Below are 25676 nucleotides of genomic sequence, written 5' to 3'. Positions count from 1 at the left end.
CAAACTTATATTTGGGGCATAGGTCAGGAAAGTCGAATGCTGGAATTATTTAATGGAATTTGAACGCTGTGCAAAGAAGATTGACTAATGGCTGGGCCAGATAGCAACCTTTGCCTGTATAAATCTTTGAGAGCAGTGGCTAGATTAATTTCGCTCATCCCTTCTGTTAAATTCTCTGTGCTGCATTCCTAGCCATAGAGTTGGAAGCTTTCCAACTCTCTGCAGTAAGCTATATTTCAATCGATTATTAGAAGTTGCTTGCCAGCATGCTTAAAGCAGGAGCAGTGTCTTCCAAGCACTTTACCTCACATTCACCTTTATCATTCCTCCGCTGTCTGGAAGGGGAAGTCTATGATTTAAAACTAAACATAAGTTTAGAGTAATAAGGAATTATGCTCTTTTATGGTAACAATGGAAGTAGTAAATGTAACATGGCTGGTTTATGCACTGTGCAAAGAATTGAGATGAAGTTGAAATGGAAACTTGATTTCCCCTGTCACTCATTAAAAACTTGATAATTAAAATCTAGTTTTTGTTAAACTACTGTGGATAGTTTAGCATTTGAGCCAGGTATATTTACTGTAAAACTCAGAAGTTCTCTGCAAGGCCTTTAGTAAAACTGTGGCATTGATTTCCACCTGCAGCCTTGAACTAAATGCCTGATTCAATTTACTAATGAATTGGTTGGTAAGTGCCTCCATCATTTTAATTAAAAGTTCATGTCAGCTTGTACAAGTACAAGCCAATGCCAGAATAAATTCACGCAGTAATTTATGTAAGTGGTTTCACTGCAATGATGAACGCACCATGGTAAATACATTCAAAAGACCTCTGGTAAGGGCGAGTTTCTTGCACATTCTTGACATTTGTGAAAGCCAAAAACACGTACAGATATTGGAAATCTGAAATATAAATTCAATGCTGGAAATGCCCAGCAGGTCAGGCAGCATCTATGGAAGAAGACACAAAAGTGAATGCTTCAAGCCTGAATTGGGAAAGTAAAAAAACTAGTTATTTTACTCACCTGCTGAGTGTGGCAGTTTCTGGTTTTTTTGGACTTGGTGATTTGTTCCAGTACTTATGCTCCATGTACTCAACTCTCAATGACAGACAGGATGACACAGTAGCACAGCTGGTAGAGCCACTGCCTCACAGCACCAGAGATCTGGGTTCAATCCTGACCTTGGGTGCTGTTTATGTGAAGTTTGAGCAATCTGCCTGTGATGCATGAGTTTCTTGCAGGTGCTCTGGTTTTCCCCCACATCCTAAAGATGTGCAGTTTGGCTAGGTATTTGGCCAGTAAATTATCCCAATGTGTAGGTGAATGGTAGCCAGAGTTGATGAGACCGTGGGAGAATAAAATCTGTAAGGGTAGGACTAATGTCAATTAAAGGGTGCTCACTGGTGGGCACAGACTTAGTGGGCCAAAGGGCCTGTTTCCATTTTTTATTTCTCTATGACTCTATGACAGTATGGTACTGTATATTGTGGGGCTCTCGGCTCTCCTTAATTCTTATTGGATGTGTTTATGAACTACTAATTGTAGGCATCGACAAATGGAAATGGTTTATTTTTCTCTACCTCAATAGAAGTGCTTAGAATTTTAACGGAAGAATGCTGCTTTTTTTCCCGTGTTAATGTGATTGAAAATTGACTTTAACCTGAGTAACAGGCCATTATTTGGGTTAATTTGAAAGTGGTTCCAAGTATTCCCTCTACAACATTCTTACATAGACGTACGTCATTTCCTACACTAAGCTCTCTCGTTGATCTTTGTGGGGACGTTAGAGCATTGGCTGGGGAAAAACCATTGATGGGCGTTGCTGGGCTATTTAGCTTTTTGTAATCTTGCACAGGGTTGAGATATCTGTTTAATAAGTTCCATCCTTACCTCTGAACATCTGGGATCCCAGCCCAACCACTCCTCTCATTGTTGAGGCCTGGTCTTGACCATTTAATCCCTCCTGAATGCAAGCCCCTCCACCGTGCCCCCTCCACCGCGGCACTTACCTGATTGTGGGCCCTGACTCTAGGGCTTGGCCCTTTGTACAAAGTCATCCCACAGACCCAATCACTTGCTTTGCTCATTGATCTACCGTGGACACTAATCCCCAGCTCTCTCACTTCTCCCCAACACGGCTCACCCTTCCTCCCAAATTGCTGACCGCCACCCTTCTCCACCTACAACATCACAAATATCTTGAGCGAATCTTAGACAGTCTCAGCCGCACATTTTAAAACTTGGCCTCTGTAAAAATTGCAAAGTGAAGGTCTCATGGCCAAAGTGATTTTTAGCATTGAGTCAAGTCAAGTTATTGTCATATGCACAAGTACAGTGAGGTACAGATACAATGAAATCAATGTTTGCATCAGCATCACAGGCACAAAGACGAACACATAGAACAAATTAAAGTGCCCTCCATAATGTTTGGGACAAAGACCCATCATTTATTTATTTGCCTCTGTACGCCACAATTTGCTATTTGTAATAGAAAAAAATCACATGTGGTTAAAGTGCACATTGTCAGATTTTAATAAAGGCCATTGTTATACAGTCTGAAGTCTGAAGAAGGGTTTCGGCCCGAAACGTCGCCTATTTCCTTCGCTCCATAGATGCGGCTGCACCCGCTGAGTTTCCCCAGCAATTTTGTGTACCATTGTTATACATTTTGGCTTCACCATGTAGAAATTACAGCTGTGTTTATACATAGTCCCCCCATTTCAGGGCACCATAATGTTTGGGACACATGGCTTCACAGATGTTTGTAATTGCTCAGGTGTGTTTAAATGCCTCCTTAATGCAGGTATGAGAGAGCTCTCAGCACCTAGTCTTTCCATCACCTTTGGAAACTTTTATTGCTGTTTCTCAACATAAGGACCAAAGTTGTGCCAATTAAAGTCAAATAAGCCATTGAGACTGAGAAACAAGAATAAAACTGTTAGAAACATCAGCCAAAATCAACTGTTTGGAACATCATTAAGAAGAAAGTGAGCACTGGTGAGTGTACTGATTGGAAAGGGACTGGCAGGTCAAGGAAGACCTCCACAGCTGATGAAAGAAGAATTCTCTCTATAATAAAGAAAAATCCTCAAACACCTGTCTGACATCAGAAACATTCCTCAGGAGTCAGGTGTGGATTTGTCAATGACCACTGTCCGCAGAAGACTTCATGAAAAGAAATACAGAGGCTACACTGCAAGATACAAACCACTGGTTAGCCACAATAATAGGATGGCCAGGTTACAGTTTGTCAAGAAGTACTTAAAAGAGCAACCACAGTTCTGGAAGAAGGTCTTGTGAACAGATGAGACGAAGATTAACTTATATCAGAGTGATGGCAAGAGCAAAGTATCGAGGAGGGAAAGAACTGCCCAAGATCCAAAGCATACCACCTCAGGTGTGAAACACGGTGGTGGGGGTGTTATGGCCTGGGCAGGTATGGCTGCTGAAGATACTGGCTCACTTATCTTCATTGATGATACAACTGCTGATGGTAGTAGCATAATGAATTCTGAAGTGCATAGGCACATCCTATCTGCTCAAGTTCAAACAAATGCCTCAAAACTCATTGGCCGGCTATTCATTCTACAGCAAGACAATGATCCCAAACATACTGCTAAAGCATCAAAGGAGTTTTTCAAAGCTAAAAAATGGCAATTCCTGAGTGGCCAAGTCAATCACCCAATCTGAACCCAATTGACCATGCCTTTTATATGCTAAAGAGAAAACTGAAGGGGACTAGCCCCTAAAGCAAGCATAAGCTAAAGGTGGCTGCAATACTGGCCTGGCAGAGCATGACCAGAGAAGACAACCAGCAACTGATGATGTCCATGAATCGCAGATTTCAAGCAGTCATTGCATGCAAAGGATATGCAACAAAATACTAAACATGACTATTTTAATTTCCATGACATTGCTGTGTCCCAAACATTATGGTGCCCTGAAATGGGGGGGACTATGTATAAACACTGCTGTAATTTCTACATGGTGAAACCAAAATGTATAAAAATGGCCTTTATTAAAATCTGACAATGTGCACTTTAACCACATGTGATTTTTTTTCTATTACAAATCTCAAATTGTGGCGTACAGAGGCAAATAAATAAATGATGGGTCTTTGTCCCAAACATTATGTCGGGCACTGTATCTATAAATTACACAGAAAATTTCTAAAAGAAAGAAGATTGCACAAAAAAACCGGCATTAGTGGAAAACACACTTAGAAAAGGAAACAGATGCATGGAAGTGCAAATGGTCCGTAGTGTTCGGTGGTCAAGGGTAGGATTGGGGTTGTGTAGGTGGTTCAAGAACTTGATCGTTGTAGGAAAGTAGCTTTCATAATTCCTGCACGAAGGTAGCAGTGAGAATAGTGCATAGCCCAGATGCTGGGGTTCCTTATGATAGATACTGTCTTCATGGGGTGGCCAGCACCAGACATGCATTTCCCTGTCTTCCCCTTTTGGCAGTTCAGAGCGATGGCTACCTTTGAACTCCCTCGTCTGCTCTTTCATTCCCCTCAAGCACTCCCTTTCTCAATAATATATGTCTTAACACATCGAGTACTTTACTTTCAACCAACTCTTGCTTTGAATATTCTTATGTATCAAGAACAGGGCTACCTTTGCTCAGCAAATAGTAATTAAATAAAGGATGTGTTTTCTTTTATTCAGATGGAGCATTATGACGTATGAGATAAAAATACCACCAAAACATTCCTTGGCAGTGACCCCAGAGGAGGATGCTGAGGAATCCCAAGTGAGTATGTAACATGACAAAGACTTTATTACAGAATGTTAATTTGCTCTCGGCCCTTAATCGAAAGCACAAAGATAAATCTGAGGAGACCCAGATACTTTTTATGATTTTGCTCGGATGCAGGCTAGAAATTTGAAAAAATGTTCCATCCCCACATTGGAATGTTTTAGATGACTGGCATGCTGATTTGTAGTGTGTGTGGACAAAGTGAATTTAGATTTTTTTTCATTGAATTATGTTTAGAAATATTAGTTGCAAAATGCCCACATGTTTTCTTCTGAATAATAATAATAATAATTGTGTATTTGTTTGCCATTACGGATAGGCTGATAATTTCATTGTGTGCTGTGTAAATACTATTCTGCAATAACTGCCTCAGACAGAACGTGAATTCACAGTCCAGCAAACTAACTAAGCCATGACAGTCCCCTGATTTCACCAAGTTATACTCATTTTCAGTGAACTATGTATTTGAAATCTCTCTCCTCCCACTAACTCTGTGGCAGCTGAATGAGTTTGGAAGGTAATTCACACTGATGAGTTAGTCCCTGAAGAGACGGGGAAAATGTATTGCCCTATTTGTCATTCTCTGCCAATGTTGTAGTGAACTAGCAGAATGTGCAGTGACTCATCTGGTCTTTAATTCCTCCCTTTCCCATTACAGCCTCCCATAGTGACACAGAGAAGCTAATCTTAATATGAAGAGCTTTAATTACGTGGGTTAAATTATATTCATGGCAAATGAAAAGTATTAGAAAATCTGTAAATTGGAAAACAGATAAGGATGGAAAATGTTAAATCAGCCAGCCTCTGTGTGGAGAGAATGAGGCATTGATGTTCTGTGCTGGTGAACTGGGATATGTAAGAGGTTAAAACTTTCTATTAGGAAAGATTTATTACAGGGCAAATTTTTCAGTGTGTACAACAATGCTGTGACCATGAGGATCTCACAATTAACATAAAGCCATGAAAACCAATACACACTATTGTACATGTTGGTCAGTGTCACCTGCTATTTCCATTAAGGACCCTTTACAAATAATTTGGCTGAAATGTATTTTCCTTGTGTGCTGAGGTGTTTAGACGTTTCTATACTGTTCTAAACAATGTGTGTGCTATCTGTTCAAGCTGTACTTCATTGGAATAAAGGGAAGGTACAGGCTTTTCATATACAGGTGCACAACCTTTTATCCGGAGTTCCGGAAACCGAAAAGCTCCGAAAACCGGACATTTTTTCCAGGATGTCGTCTGCACACCAAAGCTCGCGTTTTGCGCCAAACTTGACCCGAAACGACCCACGGTCAACCCAGGTCTGCACTACTGTAGTGGCTGCCTCCTCCCCGGAGACCGGGGAGACACTTAAACATCTGTAAATCATTGCTTAAATGTTAGTCAGTTAGTTTGGAGGGCACGGCGATCCGGTAAGGCATTGCCCGCTCCCCGCTGGTATCCCAGCGCTGTGGCCACCGACTCCCAACATCGCGGATCTGGGGCTGCGGGCGTCCGGCCGCGGGCCGCGCTGGATTTGGAGTGCCGCACAGCCAGGGGTAGAGTTCGCCGGGGTCGGAGCTCCTACCGGCGCCGCCAGCGGCCGGACGCCCGCAGCCCCGGCTCCGCGATGTTGGGAGTCAGCGGCCACAGCGCTCCGGAGCTTACTGCACGGCGACCTGATAAGGCATTGCCCGCTTCCCGCCTCTCCGACCAGGTAGGGGACTAAGAATTAAAGTTTCCCCCTTCACCCCCCCCCACCACATAAAATCCCTCCAAACTAACTGACTAACATTTAAGCAATGATTTACAATGATTCCCCGGTCTCCGGGGAGGAGGCAGCCGCTCCAGACTTTTCAAGCCGCCCGCGCTACCTACCTAATCTACGCTAAAAATCTTCCATTCCGAAATCCGAAAAATTGCGAAATCCGAGAAGTGTCTGGTCCCAAGGCTTTCGGATAAAAGGTTGTGTACCTGTATTGACTTTAATAAATCAACAAGCTGATTATTAAAAAATATATATGTTGGAAACAAACACATAATATTCTGAAGCACATAACTTCTGAAGCAATGTCTTCTTGGAGGACAGACAATTAGTGTTTTGTGTTTGGTACAGTTCAAGGGCTGAAATCACCTAGTTGTGAGCTTTGCCTGAAGCCGAAACAGTCCAATAGCAAATGGTTAGAAATCTTTTTGTTTTGTTGCCATCGAAAGCAGATCCAGTAACTTTTCCTTGGAGTTGCTTGGCATGGAGAGCATCCCATGAAAAAAAAATCCAAAGCTCCTTTAAAATATAAATAGGCTGGAGGGATATTGGTGTAAAATAACAGTGCAATATACATCTCTTATTATTAAAGTGAGCTTTAGTACCCCATGTATTTGGCACGTGCGAAGACCAGTCACATGGATTTCAGCCCACACTGATGACATCTATACAGTCTGAAGCAGAATCTCAACCCAAAATGTGACGGATCCCTCTGCTCCAGAGATGCTGCCTGATCTGCTGAGTTACTCCAGCACTTTTTCTGTTAGCCAGCATCTTCAGTTCCTTGTGTCTTCATGTGTATGCAGTGTATGGTACGCCTGATAAGGTGATTGCTAAAGTCAAGTCTGGCCATAAGAACCAACAAGAAGCTGTGGAGTGACAGGTTAATTCAACTGGCTCAGTGACTCCAGAGGAAATGTGCGTGTTTCAGCTGGATGGGGACGAGTGGTGAAAAATTTAACAGTTATGGACAATGACTATATACTGGTTGGGAGCAACACACACATCCACTCCTATTGTCTCTGACACAGCCATCCCTACAACCAGAATACATTTTATATTTATAATATTCGGATGAAACATAGTCTTCTGGCAAAGTTCGGAATAGTTTCTGAAGATGGCAGAGAGTGGAGAAATTAGCTGATGTTGAGAAGCTGTGGTTATATTCAGTAGTTACCCAGTGTGACCTCGACTAAGTGTCATCGGGTGTCTGAGGGATCTGTTCACCTGGAAAGTTTAACCTTCTCTTCTCAGTTTCAGATATCAGCATATGAGGATTCTGTTGCTGCTCACCTAACCAAGATCCTCAACTCTGACCAGCACTCAGTCGTAATATCTTCTGCCAAGTGAGTCACTTAATGCACCTAGAAGAAGTGTAGACTGTTTTCTGGTGAGAATATTAAAAATTATATCCACAACTCGACTATATTTTCTAAATTCCTATTTTGCATATGAGCATCGGATGTACAACAAGGCCAGTATTTTTCGCACATCCCTAATTGCCATTGAGATGTGCCACCTAGTATTACTGGTCCGCAGTCATTTTGGTGAAGATGCTGCAACAGTTGTGTTGAATAGAGTTTCCAGTATTTAGTCCCATTAACTTTCCAAATCAGCATATTGTGACACTTAGGGGACAGGATGGCGGATAAATAGTCATCACGTACCTGCTGCTCTTGCTCTTCTCGTATTCTGTTTAGTTTAGACGTACAATGTGGAAACAGGTATTTTGTTACACCGAGTGCATGCTGACCAATGATATCCCATACACTAGTTCTATCCTACACACGAGGGACAATTTACTGAAGGTAATTAATGTACAGACATATATGTCTTTGGAATGTGGGAGGAAATGGGAGCATCTGGAGAAAACCCATGCGGTCACAAGGAGGATGTGCAAACTCCATACTGACAGTCGGAGTCAAACCCAGGTTTCTGGCTCTGTAAGGCAGCAACTCGACCGCTGCACTACTGTGCTGCACAAACTGGTCTTCAATAGATACTATTGGTCTTCAATAGATTGGTCTTCAATAGATACTATTGAAGAAACCTTGGCGAATTGCTGCAGTGATTGAGCATAAATGTTTGTAATGGAACAGGAGTAGATCATTTGGCCCCTTGTGCCTTCTTTGCCATCCAGTGAGATCATGTTGACCTTTTATCTCAGCACAACGTTCCTGGGGGAGCTTCTTTATATTTGGAAATCTATCCACCTTTGTTGTTAATAGCTCAGTGACTAAGCTTCCCCAGTCCTTTTGGGGTAGCAAATTCCTTACAGTCATCACTATCCTCAAAGGAGTTGCCCCTGGATCATAATCCAATGAATTTTGAAGGATAGCAGGGGCAAATGTGTTGATGGAGAGATGGTGCAGAAGGAAGAGCCTTAGATTCATCAGGAGGTACGATCTGTACAGGTTAGAAGGATTGCCACCGCCAATACTCTGATTCTTGGTTGCTAACGAGCTGCTTACTACCAAACAAGTGAAAATTATTCCATTGCATCCTGACATGCTTTAGAACATAAGACGCAGGAATAGGAGTAGGCTAATGAGCTCCAGGCTGATCCTATCTTGGCCTCAACACCACTTTCTTGCTCTCTCTCCATAATCCTTGACTTTTTTGTGCTTTAACTATCTGTCAATCTCCATCTTGAATATATTCAAAGACTTTGACTCCACAGCTCCCTTGAATGGTAAATTCTAAAGATTCACAATCCTCTAAGAAAATAAACCTACCTCTGGTTTAAAAGGGAAATCCTATATTTTATAACCATGCAATATAATTCTAGAGGAAAATAATTTCTCAGCAATCATTCTTTCAACCTCTCGGAATCTTTATGTTTCAATAAGATCACTTCACATTCTTCTAAACCAGTGGGAATCGGCCCAACCAGCTTACTTTTTCTTCATACATCAACCCCTTCATTCGAGGAATCAACCGTGAATCTCTCTGCATTGTCTCCAACACATATATTTCCTATAAAATAGACACCAAAACTATACACCATATTCCAGGTATGGTCTTGCCAGCATAATGTAAACCTGAAATGCTGTATCAAAAATGTCTTACCTGTTAATTTCAAATCCCTTACAATAAAGGCAATGTTCCATTAGTCTTCCATACCATTCACTGCACTTGCATGCTAACTTATTACTTTTCAGATACTGAGACCTCCAAGAGACCCATTAAACTACAATATTTTGTAGTTTCACTCTAATCAAACAGTTTTTTATTCTACAAAGTGATAACTTCATATCTTCCCTCATTATATTCATCCGTCAATCTTTGCCCACATATAACAATAGCAAGCTCTTGAGTGCCCACCTCACAACTTGCAAACCCTCCTATCTTTGCTCTTGTGTAAATTTGTCAATGATACACTCAGTCCCTTCATCCAAATCATTGATATAATATTAAAGTCAAACACACGAGCTGCTGATAGCCAATTTGAAAAAGTTCCACTGATCCCAACATTATTTTCTAGAGCCATAGAAACTACAGCATGGATCCAGCACATACGACCTAATTTGTCCATGCTGAACAAGATGTCCCATCTACACTAGTCCTACTTGCCCACATTTGGACCCTATCCCTCTAAACCTTTCCTATCCATGTACCAGTCCAAATGCCTTTTAGATGTTGTTATAGTACCTGCCTCAACTACCTGAACCTCCTCTGGCAGCTCGTTCCACATACCCACCACCCTGTGTGAAAATGTTGCCCCTCAGGTTATTATTACCCTTCCCCTCTCTCACCTATGTCCTCTGATACCCGATTCCCTTACTATGTGCATCTACCCAATCTATTCACCTCATGATCTTATACACCCGTGTAAGATCCCTTATCCACCTGCACTCCAAGGAATAAACTCTTAGCCTGCCCAACCTCTCCTGAAAGCTCAGTCCCTTGAGTCCTTTCAACATATTCATTAACCTTCTCTGCATTATTTCCAGCTTAATGACACCATTGCTACAGCAGAGTGACCAAAACTGAACACTACTCCAAAATGCAACATCTTGCACTTACAGTATCTGCATTAAACTCCATTAGCCATTTCTCAGCCCACATGCTCAAGAACCGGCTGAAAATTTTTATAACTATCTTTACTGTGTATGATACCACCTACTTTAGTGTCATCTGCAAACTTACTAATTGTGCCTTGTACATTCGTATCCAAACCATTCATATAAACCACAAACAGCATTGGACAAATGGTACATCAGTGGACTCTGGCTATGGCTATTGATATGTTATATTTGTAACAGACAATGGGAACTGGTAACATGCTGATATTTATGTTCATAAGTAATAGGTGCAGAATTAGACCATTCAACCCATCGGCTACTCCGCAATTCAATCATGGATGATCTATTTCTCCCTCCTAACCCCATTCTCCTGCCTTCTCCCCATAACCCCTGATATCTGTTCTAATCAAGAATCTACAGTGCATTCAGAAAGTATTCAGACCCCTTCACTTTTTCCACATTTTGTTACTTACAGCCTTATTTTAAAATGGATTAAAAAATTTTTTTTTAAATCATCAATCTACACACAATACCCCAGAATGAAGAAGCGAAAACAGGTGTTTAGAAATGTTTGCAAAGTAATTAAAAAGAAATAACTGAAATATCACATTCACATAAGTATTCAGACCCTTTGCTATGACACTCAAAATTGAGCTTAGGTTCATCCTGTTTCCATTGATTATCCTAGAGATGTTTCTACAACTTGATTGGAGTCCACCAGTAAATTAAATTGATTGGACATGATTTGGAAAGGCACCTACCTGTCTATATAATTTCCCACAGTTGACAGACAGTGCATGTCAGAGCAAACACCAAGCCGTGAAGACGAAGGAATTGTCCGTGGACCTCCGAGACAAGATTGTGTCGAGACACAGATCTGGGGAAGGGTATATAGTTGAAAATAGTTGTGCATCGATGCTCCCCATCCAACCTGACAGAGCTTGAGAGGATCTGCAGAGAAGAATGGGAGAAATTACCCAAATACAGGTGTGCCAAGCTTGTAGCATCACACCCATGAAGACTTGAGGCTGTAATCGCTGCCAAAGGTGCCTCAACAAAGTACTGAGTAAAGGGTCTGAATACTTTTGTAAATGTGATATTTCAGTTATTTATTTTTAATTTATTTGCAAACATTTATAAACACCTGTTTTTGCTTTTTTATTATGGGGTATTGGGTGTAGATGGATGGTAAAAAAAGAATTAAATCTATTTTAGAATGTTGTAATGTAACAAAATGTGGAAAAAGTGAAGGAGTGAATACTTTCTGAATGCACTGTATCTCTAACTTAAAAATATCCATTGACATGGCCTCCACAGCCTTCTGTGGCAACGGATTCCACAATATTTCTCGCCTTATTCAAAGTTATTGACTTAATGTTATGTCACTTTGTTTAACTTGAAAGAACCAGAATCGATCACACACAACAAAAACCGTGGTGCAAAGGCACTCTGGATCAAAGTGAAAGTGGGGTTGGTGGTATGTTGGTTGTGTTGTCATCAGATATTCTAATGCCCTCATGAATTTAAGATTAATTGTCTGTTCATAATACTTATTGGCTGGGAGGTATAACCTAATTCATGCTTTTGTTGATGATCGAGTATAATGATACATGAGCACATTGGTGAGAGCATCATGCAATTACTGTTTGGCCAGTTCAAGCCACTGTATTCTAATTCACCACTCATCTCGTTCTGTTTAATATTCAATGATATCTTTGATGAATGTTAATTGAAACAATGTTCCATTGTGCAATTCTGGTCCTTTGTATTAATTATGTATTGTTAAACAAGTGACAATTGTGTACAAATTAATACAATAAATGTTAAAAGACAGTCCTTGCAGGTTGCTGTTGGTGTGGGCCATCTTTTATCATAGAATCAAACAACATAGAAATGGGCCATTTCAGCACACCTTGTCCAAGTTGACCGTGGTGTTTATCTGTGCTAATTCCATCTGCCTGCATAAGATCCATATCCCTCTGTACCTTTCCTTTTCAAGTACCTATCTAAATGCCCTTTAAGCAGCTTTAAGCATTGTGATTGTACCTGTCTCTCTCACCTCCTGAGGCAGAAATTAACATTCTCTGTGTGGTAAACTTGCCTTTCAGATCTCCTTTAAACTTATCCCCTCTTACCATAAACCTGTGCCTCTAGTTTTAGACTCCCTTTTGTGGAGAAAAAGATTCAGACTATCCAATCTCTGCCCACAAAATGTTGTAAACTTCTGTAAGATCACTCCTCGGCCCCCCCCTTATTCCAATAAAAATAAACCCAGCCTATCCAACCTTTCCTTATAACTGCAGCCCTCTATTACAGTGATTCCCTCTATTCCTCCCTATTCCATTGGGTGAATCTCTTCAGCACTATCTCTTATCATCACCACATTCTTCTTGCACAGTATGACTCCGCAACTTTTATACTCAATGCCTTGGCCTACAAAGACAAGCATACGAAATTACTTCTTCATTATCCTGTCCTGTATTACCACTTTCAGGGAACTATTGACTTGCACCTCAAGGTCTCTCTGTACATTAATACTCCTGCCATTTATTCAACATCCTATTAGAATTTGACCTTCTGAAGTGCATTACCCTTCACTTGTCTGGATTAAATTTCATCTGTCACTAGTTGTTTGTTTTTCATCCTACCACCAAACCTTGAGTAAGGTTGCCAATGCTGAAGTAAATTTTAAACTAATCTCCAGGACTCAGCTACTCAGGGACACGAGAGAAAAAAATCAATTGTTTGGTGTTTTATCATAATGTTTTATAAGTTTGACAAATATTGGACATGGGGTAAAAACAGCAATTTCCCAATGGGGTTATGGAGAAACCACTGAGAATGCACTTGCCACTCTTCCTTGTGGCTAGTGCCAGGAAGATGATGACAGGGGATGGTTGCTGCCTGGAGGTCTCCAGGCAATCAGACTTGACGGTATTGAACAGCATGAATGTAATTAGAGCAATTTTCAATTTTTTTTCCTACTAGAATTCTGTGTGAAACTGTGAAGGACTTTGTTGCCAAAGTTGGTAAATCGTACGAAAAGGCCAATGAAAATACAGAAGAGAGTGAAACACTGGCAAATAAAGTAAGAATCACATGTGTTATTTTTAGAAATTGGCGGAACACTTGCACTCCCAGAGTGCATTCCAAATCGTCAAAAGTGGAAATTCTGATCAGTAGCCATGCAGAGTCAGAGGGCTGTGGGCAAAATCTATGTTCACAGCACTGTGATACTCATGGAAAACTGGTCAAGGGGGCTTTTTTCTCATGTGAAATGTTAAATGGCTATCCTGTTGGTTATCTTAGCTGCACTGTCATAGTGCCGGCACTTGGGATTAGGGCTGTTGTGCATTTGAAAAATGAATAACAGAATGCCCTGGTTGGGCGAAACTGCATAATTCAGTGTTATATATCCAATATGATTTTAAATCTGTGTGATTCACATTAATATTGGTATTTGTTTATTATTGTCACATGTGCAGAGTTACAGTAATTAACATTGCACGTTATCCAGTCAAGCACATTATACATGAGTACAATCAAGCCATGCATGCGTACACCAGGTAGTCCAAAGAGATAAATCCCGTGGCAAATATAGTGTTACAGCATTATAACGTCAAAGTTACAGAGGAAAAGTGCAAGATCCGCAATGAGGTAGGGTGGAAGATTGAAACTACACTTAGAGGAGGAAGATTGAAACCACACTTAGGAAGGGGGGGGGGAGTGGTGGACCATTCAGTAGTCTTATAATAGCAGGAAAGAAGCTGTTCCTGAATCTGATGTTATGTGCTTTTAAGTATTTGTATATTCTGCCCAATGTGAGAGGAGAGTAGAATTCAGAAGGTGAAAATACTCCTTCATTATGTTGCCTGCTTTCCGAAGACAGCATGTAGATGGAGAATACTCTCTGAATTTCAAAACTTGAGTTCCTTATTTAGCTCAGGAAACCCAAGAAACCCTTCCCGAAGTAAACAAGTGACAAAAGCACCCAGGAGGCACTTCATCGGCCTGTTACCTCCAATCATGAGATGTTGCAGGAGAATTGAAGTTGACAAATGAAACTGGCAGATTTAAACTCTGGCATCCAGTAGTGACAATCTATCCTTAATCTTGACAATTTGTGAACTGCCAGTTAAAGCAATGAAGAGGAAGAAGACACGTTTTATACAGAACTTTTCAAGGTCTCGGTGATCTCAAAGGAGGCTAATTTCACTGGAATACTTTGAAGTATTGTCGTTGCTACACTGCAGAAAGTGTAGGTTAATTTACACAGAGCAAGTTCCCACAAAATAGCACTGTTAAAATGACCAAATAACGTATGATTTAGATTGAGGATTGAATGTTACAAAGGCGGTGGAGAGTTGATCTACAAAGCCATGCCATGGAATCTTTTAAATCTAAAAGTGCACCTCTTCTAAACATCCCATTCATAATCCTTGATTGTCTTGGTTGGTTTCCTGAGGCAGTTTGAAGTATAGATGGAGTCGATGGTAGCACTCTGGACTGTGTAATGGCGCTATAATTAAGAAGCTAAAAAGCAAAGATACTAGAGCGGAAAGTACAGTGTATGGTAAGTCCTTTAAAAGAGGGGGTGAGAGAAGGGGGGAGAAGAAGTGGAGACAACTTTTAAGAATCCATAATTCTTTGCAGTTTCTTGTCTTGAGCAGAGCTCCAAAACCAAGCTGTGAGGCAACATGATTGTATGCTTTCTGTGGTGGATCTGTAAAAGTTGTTAAGAGGTGCGCAGACATGCCGGACTTCCTTAGTCTCCAGAGGAAGTAGAGGCGCTGGTTTATTTTTAGCTGTAGCATCAGTGTGATTAGTCCAGGACAAATGGTTGGTGATATTTACACCTTGGAGCTGGAGTATAGTAATGGGCCTGTCCCACTTAGGCGATTTTTCAGGCGACTGCCGGTGACTGTCAAGTTGCCGGCAGTCGCCTGAAAAACTGACAACTGCAACGGCGACTGTCAGAGTGGAAAAGTCAAAGTCAAAGTAGCCTTTATTGTCATTCAGACCTTGCGGTCTGAACGAAATTTCGTTGCCTTGCAGTCCTACATATAGTTTTAAAAAATGACAAAAACACACAAAAAACGCAAATTAACATCCACCACAGTGAGTTGAATACTCCTCACTGTGATGGAAGGCAAACGTCTTAAGTCTTTGTCTCTTCCCTTCTTATTCTCCCTCTGCGCCGAGGCGATCCAGGCTTTGGATGTTGTGACCCCGCCGGGTGATGGTAAGTGATGTCAGTCCCGCGGTGAAGGAAGTGATGTGGTCGAAGCCGCCGAAGCTGCGGCCCTCCAGTCCAGAGGACGCAGCTGTTGTCGCGGGAGCTCCGGAGACATGCGCACACATCACTTCCTTCACCAGAAGGTGTGGGACAGGGCTTTTCATTCAGCGCTGTCTGAGTGAAATTCACACGGTGCAAGGCCAAGGTGATACAGACTCACACACCACGATGAACAGGAAGATTGGCGCTATAATTAAGAAGCTAAAAAGCTAAGATACAAGAGCGGAAAGTACAGTGTATGGTAAGTCCTTTAAAAGAGGGGGTGAGAGAGAGGGGGAGAAGAAGTGGAGACAACTTTTAAGAAGCCGGAGATACACGGCTGTGAAGCTCGGCGGACATTAATATTACCGGTCGGTAATCCTTGGTTCTGAAAACTACTACTTATGTTTTTTGTTTCCCAATGAGCCAATGAAATTCATCGGTCAGCACCGGCTACAACCTACGAGAACCTAAGAGAACCTTCTTTCGACCTCCTGGCAACCCACTAGGTCCTCCTGGCGACCCACCTACGGCACGAAAATTCTCGCTACTCTCCAAGGCGGCTTCATTCTAGTCGCCGCTAAATTACTCATATCCTTCTCATTACTAGCTCATTACTCATATCCTTGCGACAAAATGCAGAGCATTTGTTAGTTCTAAATTGTGTAATGCTGATGTGTAGTCTAATCCAGATTTTGGATGCCCAGCTATAGGGCATCCCCTATGTTGCCCGTTACAGCATGCAAGCCTTGCCACAATTAGCGGGTATCCATGAGGTTACCTTGAGACTCTAGCTTGGGCTGGAATTCCCTCTCGCATCCTTGATGACATAACAAAGGTCATGAAAGGATTTCCTGTACCCCTTGGGAATTATTTGACGAACTCTGTGAACTTGGATTTCACCTGGGAATTTATCTCGCGATTTATCTAAGGTTTTCCAGTTGGAGTACATTCGTAATTGTCTCCTTTGCTTTCCTCCACGCACTTACCAATGAACGACAATGGACTACTCAGTCCATGAATATGGACAAGTTTGCCGACTCAAAACAGTTGTGAAGGATCTGGTCTGTTTCCTCAGTCCAGTACTCTAGGACTTTCCAGGCAGAATCCTCCAGCTTTAGTTTCTGCTTTTAAGGAGAGAGCAGAAGCACAGAGCACAGCCAAGTGGTTAGATTTACCAAAGTTCAGTCGGGGAATGGAGTGGTATACATTTTTGATGGTTGTGTTGACGGTGTTTGGGCCTCTGGTTGACCAAGAAACATGCTGATAGATTTTTGATAGCACACTCTTGAGGTTGGCCTGATTGAAGTTCCCGGCTATTATGAATAAGGCCTCAAGGTACTTTGTTTCAAAGCTATAGTTTCAAAGGACCACCACAAGCCAGCACCATGAGGAGTTAATTAGGAAGCAGAACTTTTCTGCCCCTAACCTTACCTGAGGACAGCATACAGTTCATTTGGTGAAGTAAGAAGCCCTCGGGATGAATGGCACAGCCAGATGAGTCATGTTTCTGTAATACAGAGAGCACAGCAGTCCACAGTTTTCTAAGGTTGTTGAGTCTACATGTCAGTTCATCCATAAATAGACACAAAATGCTGGAGTAACTCAATGGGACAGGCAGCATCTCTGGAAAGAAGGAACGGATGATGTTTCAGGTTGAGACCCTTGTTCATCCAGGTTGTTTTCAACAGCTTGGAGTTTGCCACAATATGCTAGTGAGGGGGGACATGAAATCTCATCGTTTCAGTCTCATTTACAGTCCAGTAGGTCTCCTATGTTTTCTAGGTATGTAGCCCATTCCTGCTCGGGCCCAAGAGTTGGTGTGTGGAGGGAGTTGCCTGTTTGTGAGATAGATGGGTGTGCTCGGTGGAATCGGTGGAGTCGGGCAGCAAAGTCCAGGTTCTTGGCCGGGTCATGCCTGATAAATCATAAGCATAAGAATGTGTTGCAGGAAATGGCCTTGCAGCCCCTTGAGTCTGCTCTGCCTTTCATTTAGATTATGGCTGATCTACTCCAGTGTCGTTTCCCAGCATAATTCCCACAATACACTGACGCCCTTAATGTGCAGAATTCTGGTAATCTGTGTTTTGAATGAATTCTATAGCTGGGCATCCACAATGTGGATTAGACTACACCTCAATCACACTGATTACACAATTTCATACTGTTTAACAAATGCTCTGCATTTTGTAGCAAGGATATGAGTGATGAGCTGGTAGCACACTTGACAACTTTTAGTTTACTTCACATTCTTGGGTCAGTTACTTTGACTAAAGACATGAAATAGACCAAAACTGTTGTTCTTGAGTACCGTCTTTTCCTTTCATCCCCCTTCTTTTCCCATCTCCTCACACCCTTCCACCCATATTCCTCTCTTTGTCGTAGCATTTCATTCCGACTCCCTCCTGGTACCCAACTTGCCAGCTTTTGTCCCACCTCTACCTCTCTTTATCAGTTTACTCCCCCCCCCCCCTCCCCCAACACCCCCACCATCCCCCACTCCATCAGCCTGGAGGAGGTTTCTGACCTGAAAGGTCACCTGTCCATCTCCCTCCAGAGACACTGCCTGACACGCTGAGGATAGGAATAAACCTTGTGTCTCTGCTGGTGCAAAGCAACAACTCTACTAATGGTTCCACTATGCTGCTCGGTGCAGAGCAACGCTTTGAAGCACAGTACCGCTGTGGGGATGTCCCAACCTAGGTTTCTAGGACAATAAGGGGCTGGGCCATGTATAATAATCTCTCAAACACTTCACAGATGCAATATTTATGGAGTAAACATGAGTGGCGTTGATGAATGGGAGTGGAAAAGACATATCTCGATTGTATTTATTATTGATATGATTATAAATGAAGTACATTTTGGGGAGAAAACAGGCAGCTCACAGTTATAAAAGTATTTTGAATCTCATTAGGACCTGACGTAGTTTATTACTTTCTCTTGCCAGTGTTCGGCGCTGAATGAGAAGCTGGACTCTCTGCTGCTGACCCTCAGTGACGAATCCCAAGCCACCAAAAGCCACCATTGCACAACACCACCTATTGTGGAGGAGGAAGGTGAAGAAGAAGAGTCCAGTGAAGAATCCTTATTCGTGGAGCACATACCACCGAGGTCTTCCACCCCGAAATTCAAGTCAAGGGAGCAACTTATGCTTCGGGCAAACAGCCTAAAAAAGGCAGTGAGACAGATCATCGAACAAGCAGAGAAAGGTACAGCGCAGTGCAGCAATTCTTTGGTTCCAGTTATTATCCATTGATCCAAAAGAATTTTGAAAGTTGCACAAAGTCTAGGTTAGCTTTTTTGACAATTTTTCCTGTACTGATTAATTTTGAGAATTAATTATTCCTAATTAACAATTCCTCTTGTGAAGTGAACATGGATTTTAGAGATCATTTTGAGAGGGTATATTAAGGTTACAGTGTACACAGTACAGTTACAGTGTACACAGTTACAGTTACAGTTACAAATCACCCAGACCTATCAATCTTTAATGCCCATATAAATTGTTTGGGCATTTTAATAGTCCCAGATTCTGATGACAATTAATCATCAACTACTGAAATATGATTGTTTTTTGTAAGTAATGGATTACTTTCAACACTTGTACTAATAGCAGCACAATATCTTCTAACGAGTAGGAAAGAACTGCACATGCTGGTTTTAATTGAAGATAGACACAAAATGCTGAAGTAACTCAGCGGGACAGGCATCATCTCTGGAGAGAAGGAATGGGTGACATTTCGGGTTGGGCTGAAGAAGGGTCATGACCTGAAATGTCACCCATTTCTTCTCTCCAGAGATGCTGAGTTACTCCAGCATTTTGTGTCTATCTTCTAACAATTTACTTATTGTGCAAGCTCATGTGACACTTACAACACAGCTCCCAATCTGTTGGTAATAAAAAGGAACTGCAGATGCTGGTTTATACCAAATATAGACATAAAATGCTGGAGCAACTCAGCGGGTCAGGCAGCATCTCTGGAGAAATTGGATAAGTGACGTTTCGTGTCGGGGCCATTCTTCACACCAATTGTAAACTGAATTGTGGGAAAAACAAGTGGAAACGAAAAGAAAAACCCAGGACGAGTCGGGGCCGGCAACAGTTAACCTCAGGCCAGAGGTTATCCTACATTATAGGTCGATTGTTGGATAGAGAGAGGTGTGCGTCCAAGAGGGATACATAAATGTGAAGCTGGTTAACGGACCTTTAGTGGAGGGGAGGGGAAACTGGTGCAAGGTCAGCCAAGTTTCAGGGGAAGGGAGTGGGGGGAATAGTAAGGAGGAGAGGAGGGTGGAAATTTGGGGCAAGAAAGGGGAGGGGCATGGAAGGCATTTGTAAAAATCAACTGAAGATGGAGAATTCAATGTTTATATCATTGGGTATTTACAAGGCTGGGGTTTTTTGGACCTGAAGGGATAAGGAGCGGGGTGTTAAGGCACATGATTAGACATGATCTTAATGAACAGTAGAACTTGAAGTACCTGGCCAACTTCTTGGCCCAAATGTTGCTGCTAAATGCCTGTGGTTAAGAATGCATAGACCATTGAACAGTACATGAACAAACCCTTGGCCCACCTTGTCTCTGCAGAGCATGATGCCAACATCAACTCTTATCTGTTTGTGCATAATCCAATTTCTTCCAATTTCTACCGTTCCAAAAATCTCTTAAATGCCACTCTCGTTGCCTTCATCACCATTCCCAGCAATGTGATCCAGGCACTCACCGCCCACTGTTTTAAAAAACTTGTCCTGCACGTATCTTTTAAAAATGTCCCCTCCCACTTTACTTATGCCCACTGGTATTTGATTTTTCAATCCTGGGAAAAAAGGTTCTGACTGTCTATCCTTTTTTATGCCTCTTAATTATTTGTATATGCGTCTGTCAGGTCTCTCCTCAATCTTCAGCATTCCAGTGAAAACTATCTGTCCAACCTTTCCCTGTTGCTAACACCCCCTAATCCAGGCATCTTTCTGGGAAACTTTCTCTGTATCCTTTATCAAAGTTTCCACATCCTTCCTGTAGTGGGGCAACCAGTACTGCATGCAATAAAATTACATTTCACAAATAACACTTTTAATTCTTGAAAATACTTATCTCAATTGTAATAGTCTTAAAATGTTCCTGACCTGGGATAGTGCCAGAAACATTTACAGTCCTCAGAATTTTGACAGCCTATAACTTTCATGGTGTCAGTACCTCCCTCCCACTGTGTTTAACCGATGGCTCTTTCTTGCAGTTGTGGATGAACAGAATGCTCACACGCAAGAACAGACTGAAGTTGAACTGAAAAAGAACATTGAGGAGGACTTGAAGGAGGAGGAAAAGGAAGAAGATGAGACTAAGGATACCGACATACAGAGCAGTATGATTTCTTCATCCTTCTTCCAAAAAAGATTGTTTATTTCATGGAGATATTAACGCGATCATATCGTGATATTAGCACGATCATATGCAGATCATGACGCCTGTGTCTCAGGGCTTTATCAGCTTTCCTCTCATTGATCAAATCTCCATAATGTTTACATGCCACTATCCTAAGCATGTTTTTGAAGTCTGAGAACATGTCAGCAAGCTCATGTTTGGTTAATGGGCAACTGAGAACGGATGCTGTTCTGGTCTAGGAAGAACCCCCTTCGGGGGAAAATTAAGAACTGTAGTGGTGGAGTAATTTCCACCTCTTATACATTATGCCTTATTGTGGTGAAGTGCATTTGTGGTGTAGTAATTTAAGGTAGCCATGGAGACAAAGTGGAAGAGTCCAAATTGATGTGAGTTGTCATCTCAAACTGGATTACACTTGGCAACTTGTATTAATACTTATATGACGAAAGCTTTTGGAAGAACAGAGAGAAAAATAGACAGCCTTACCTTGACACAACTGGTGTTAGTACATTGTCTATGCAAGATCAGTTCAACTGGATCATTAAACTAATGGTTAACTAATGAACTACCTGTTATGTCCCATGGAGGCTACAGCTACCATGTACCCATTGTCCAAAATTCCCAGTTGCTGTGGAGAAAAGGTAGGGATATTAGTGGGATGTGGTGCAAAGAGTCTGCTGTACTAAAATATTACAGAGGCTTCACAATGGACTACCTTAAATTTAGGACATTGAAACAGGTGATTCAGCTTACATGATCTTTCTGTTAATGATCCATGTCACTGGTCCACCTGCAGTCCTTTCCACTTTGTTTCCTATTAACATCAGCATTAATTTATTTTTTTTGTTCACCTTCATATCGAGCTTTGTTAAAAAATATATCCATGGTGTTCACCTAAACTGTTGAAGTTCTGTGTTTTAGCCATCATCTGAGTAACACAGATACTCAGGGTGGGCGCACAAGTATCCACGTGGCTTCTCCAGCAAGTGTTGCCGTTCATAATCCATTCACATCACCTCACCTTTAATTTATGTCCAAAATTCTCATCAGCTGATGGCCCACATCTCTCTCTGACAGATCATTTCAAAGATCGACTACCCTACATCTCACTTTTATCCTGACACAATGATTACATATTGTAAATTCCACACACAGGAAAAACAATTCTACCATTTCTTCCACTGCCTACCCACTCCCCACAACCAGTAACACTTCTCCTTTCTCCCGTTTTCCTTTTCACCCCACTCTTTCCCTCCCAACTATCCCCTCCCACCCATATGGGGCAGTCACGGTGGCGCAGCGGTAGAGTTGCTGCCTTACAGCGAATGCAGCGCTGGATACCCGGGTTCAATCCCGACTATGGGTGCTGTCTGTACGGAGTTTGTACATTCTCCCCGTGACCTGCGTGGGTTTTCACCAAGATCTCCAGTTTCCTCCCACATTCCAAATATGTACAGGTTTGTAGGTTAATTGGCTCGATAAATGTAAAAATTGTCCCTAGTGGGTGTTGGATAGTGTTAATGTGCGGGGATTCGCTGGTCAGCACGGACCCGGTGGGCCGAAGGGCCTGTTTCTGTGCTGTATCTCTAAACTATCTCTCCTTCCATTTTACATTTCACTTCTCTCCTGTCCCTATCTTACACCATTTCATCTCTAGCATTTGTCACTTATTCCACCCATCTGCCAATCAGATCCCCTCACCTGTATCCATCTATCACTTCCCAAACATTATCTCGCCCATGCTGCTTTTCCAGGTGTCTCCCCCCTATTCCAATCAGTCTGAAGAAGGACCTCGACCCAAAACATTGTTGTCCATTCCCTCCTCAATTATTGCCTCACCTGCTGAATTTCTCCAGTACCTTTTTTGCTTGAGATTCCAGCATCTGCAGTTTGTTGTGTCTCCATCTACCTTGTCAAGTACTCTCAAGAATTTCAAGCATTTCGGTGAGATTGCCTCTCATTCCTGTAAGCTCCATTGAGTTCAGGCCAATTCTATTTGATCTGTGCTCAATAAAGGCAATCTATCCCAAGAATTAATCTAATATATTGTTTTATCACCCCTCAAAGGCAAGTCTATCCAAATTTCACAAAGGAATATAAAATAGTAATTACAATAAGACTTCTATTCTTCAGTCTCCTTGCATTAAAAGCCTACTTATCATTTGCGTTCCCATTGCTTCTTGTGCTTGCATGTTAACTTGCTCTATTGTTGTTCAAGAATCATGGATTTTTTGAATGAATACCATCATTTACTAGACTCTTGCCTTGAAAAAGGGATTCTGCTTTTCCAATTTTTTCAAACATGGTTGATGATTTTACACTTCCACAAATTATACTACATCTGTCAACATTTTTGAACATTTACTGAACCTATTTCTATCTCATGGCAGCATCTTTACAACTTTGAACCACCTTTGTAAATTGTAAATTGTTAAGCCCCTGTCCCACTTAGGCGGGGTAATGCCTGTATGGTCGTGAGTAGTCTCATCCAGTCGCCTAAAGAGTCGTAATGTTTTTCTGGGCACCGCTGGATTTTGAAATGTTCAAAACCTTTCGGAGACTGTGGGCTTGACGTACGTTGTCGCCAGGATGATGCAGGTTGTTGCCATGTGACGTTGGTTGTCACCGGGTGCTGACTTCGGTGAATTCCATTGGCGACTACCTACGTCAACCTACGTCAACGGCGACAGGTACCAGCGATTGAATTGTCTTCAGTTGCCTTCAGTTGTCGTCGACAGGGTCATTGCTTGTCATAGTTTATCGGGGGTGGACGTAGGTTGACTTTGGTTGTCGTAGGTTGTCGTAGGCGGAAGTCCTAATGGGTCGCCGGTTGTCGGTAGCTTGATGTCGACTAGGTGATAGGTTGTTATAGCTTGTTCTAGCTTGTCGTAGACATTGTCATCGGGCGGGGGACCAGTCGACGCTTTTTCGGCGACCTGCTACGACTGTGACAGTCGCCGAAAAAATCGCCTAAGTGGGACAGGCTCTTTATGCTCCATTTCCCATGTCTCTATTGGAAGATAGCATAGATTCCTTTCCTTTAAAAACTATAGCCCCAGGAAACCTGCCAACATTGGGCCTTTTTTCAGGCCTTAAAATCTCGAGGAGATGGGAAAAAATTGATTGCAACTCTGCTTGGAAATACCTTTCAAATGTGAGGTTCTTACAGTGAACGGGTAGGGTATTGTTCAGCTGCCATAATGGTTCTCAATCACATTGCTGAAATCCTACATTATAATATGGAGACCCAATTTCTTTTAAGTTTGGCCTAATCAAGGTTTAATATGACCTTGTTACTTTTTTATTCCACTGTTAGAAAATAAAAGGTTTCAAAGGTGTGCAGTGACTCTCTGCAGTCTTTGCATCAATTGTCAATTTTTGGAGGCACTGTTCATTACCGTTTCCGTATGATGGACTGAATTGAATTTTACATTTTTACTGATGCATTAGGTGATGGTATTTTTCAGCTGAGCCCTGGAATAAATGCATAGACTGATTGTCTTGCATAGGAAATGTGACAGAATGTATGAGAATTAAACAAAAGGAGGCGTATACATTTACCAGAATTATTGGATTATTGTTCATACTTGATTAATTAATCAGTGATGAAGAATTATAAACACAAAGGGCATTATTTAATGTGTTGATAGTATAGATATATATATATATATATTGCTGTTTACAATGTTTTTCAAGAAAGATTATTTAGTTGATTGAAAATCCTTTGATGTTCTCTCCATTTCCCTGCCCCGACTACCTCTTACTATCTCTCGCCATCTCCTCTTTTATTTGATATGTTTTTGCTTACCAAACCCCTGCTACCTTGTGCCTTTCCCATGCAATGCGCACCAATGCTGCTCTGCATGCTTCCAACATCCTTCTCTTTCTCTTGTTTAATGTTCGGTAGTATCTATTGAATAATATATATTTTTTGTTATTTCAGCTTTCCGGTCTGCTCAGAGATCCCCTCCAGAGAGACGAATCCATCGCACCACCACTTCCTACACTGGTCCATTTACAACCTCGCCATTAACTGCTAGCAAGGAAAATCTCCCGGTGCTGAATACTAGAATCATCTGCCCAGGTACACAGCATGCTCAGACCGGGATGAGGTTGCACAAAGATATAGAAAGGAGCAATAAACATTAAACGTGTATCAGAACTATGTTTGTTTTTCTAGGTGGATGCCATAATGTAGAATGCAAAACGTATGGTTTAATACTTGTAATCCTACCGTAAAGAAGCTAAATCTTAAATATGCGACATAGGTGACTTTAGAAATTCTGTTCCAAAATCACAGGTTCAGGCACAACATTTTGCATTTGTAAAGGGGTTTTAACAAAATCTCCCAAAGCACCTCAGAGAATCGATACAAAAAGAAGTCGGTTTTGACAGGAGGAGCTTGGAGAAGGGAGTCTGCAACTTGGGGCTAAGACAGCTGACGTGGAGATAATGGAATGATTAAACTTGGAGATGATGC

General features: G+C 41.7%; 1 protein-coding gene across 5 annotated transcripts in view; it reads left to right on the top strand.

Moving 5' to 3' along the window:
* Positions 1–25676, top strand: part of dgkh (diacylglycerol kinase eta) — a 285492-nt gene that overhangs the window by 208488 nt on the left and 51328 nt on the right. For all 5 annotated transcript variants that reach the window (XM_033032903.1, XM_033032904.1, XM_033032905.1 and 2 more), the window contains 6 exons: positions 4672–4756; positions 7764–7855; positions 13523–13622; positions 18760–19021; positions 21051–21176; positions 25140–25280. In XM_033032903.1, the coding sequence (XP_032888794.1) occupies positions 4672–4756; positions 7764–7855; positions 13523–13622; positions 18760–19021; positions 21051–21176; positions 25140–25280 (806 nt within the window). The remainder of the gene's footprint in view (positions 1–4671; positions 4757–7763; positions 7856–13522; positions 13623–18759; positions 19022–21050; positions 21177–25139; positions 25281–25676) is intronic.

Source organism: Amblyraja radiata, chromosome 14, assembly GCF_010909765.2.
Source record: "Amblyraja radiata isolate CabotCenter1 chromosome 14, sAmbRad1.1.pri, whole genome shotgun sequence".
NCBI lineage: Eukaryota > Metazoa > Chordata > Chondrichthyes > Rajiformes > Rajidae > Amblyraja > Amblyraja radiata.
The sequence above is the reverse complement of the archived record's forward strand: the minus strand, read 5'-3'. Positions and strand labels throughout refer to the sequence as shown.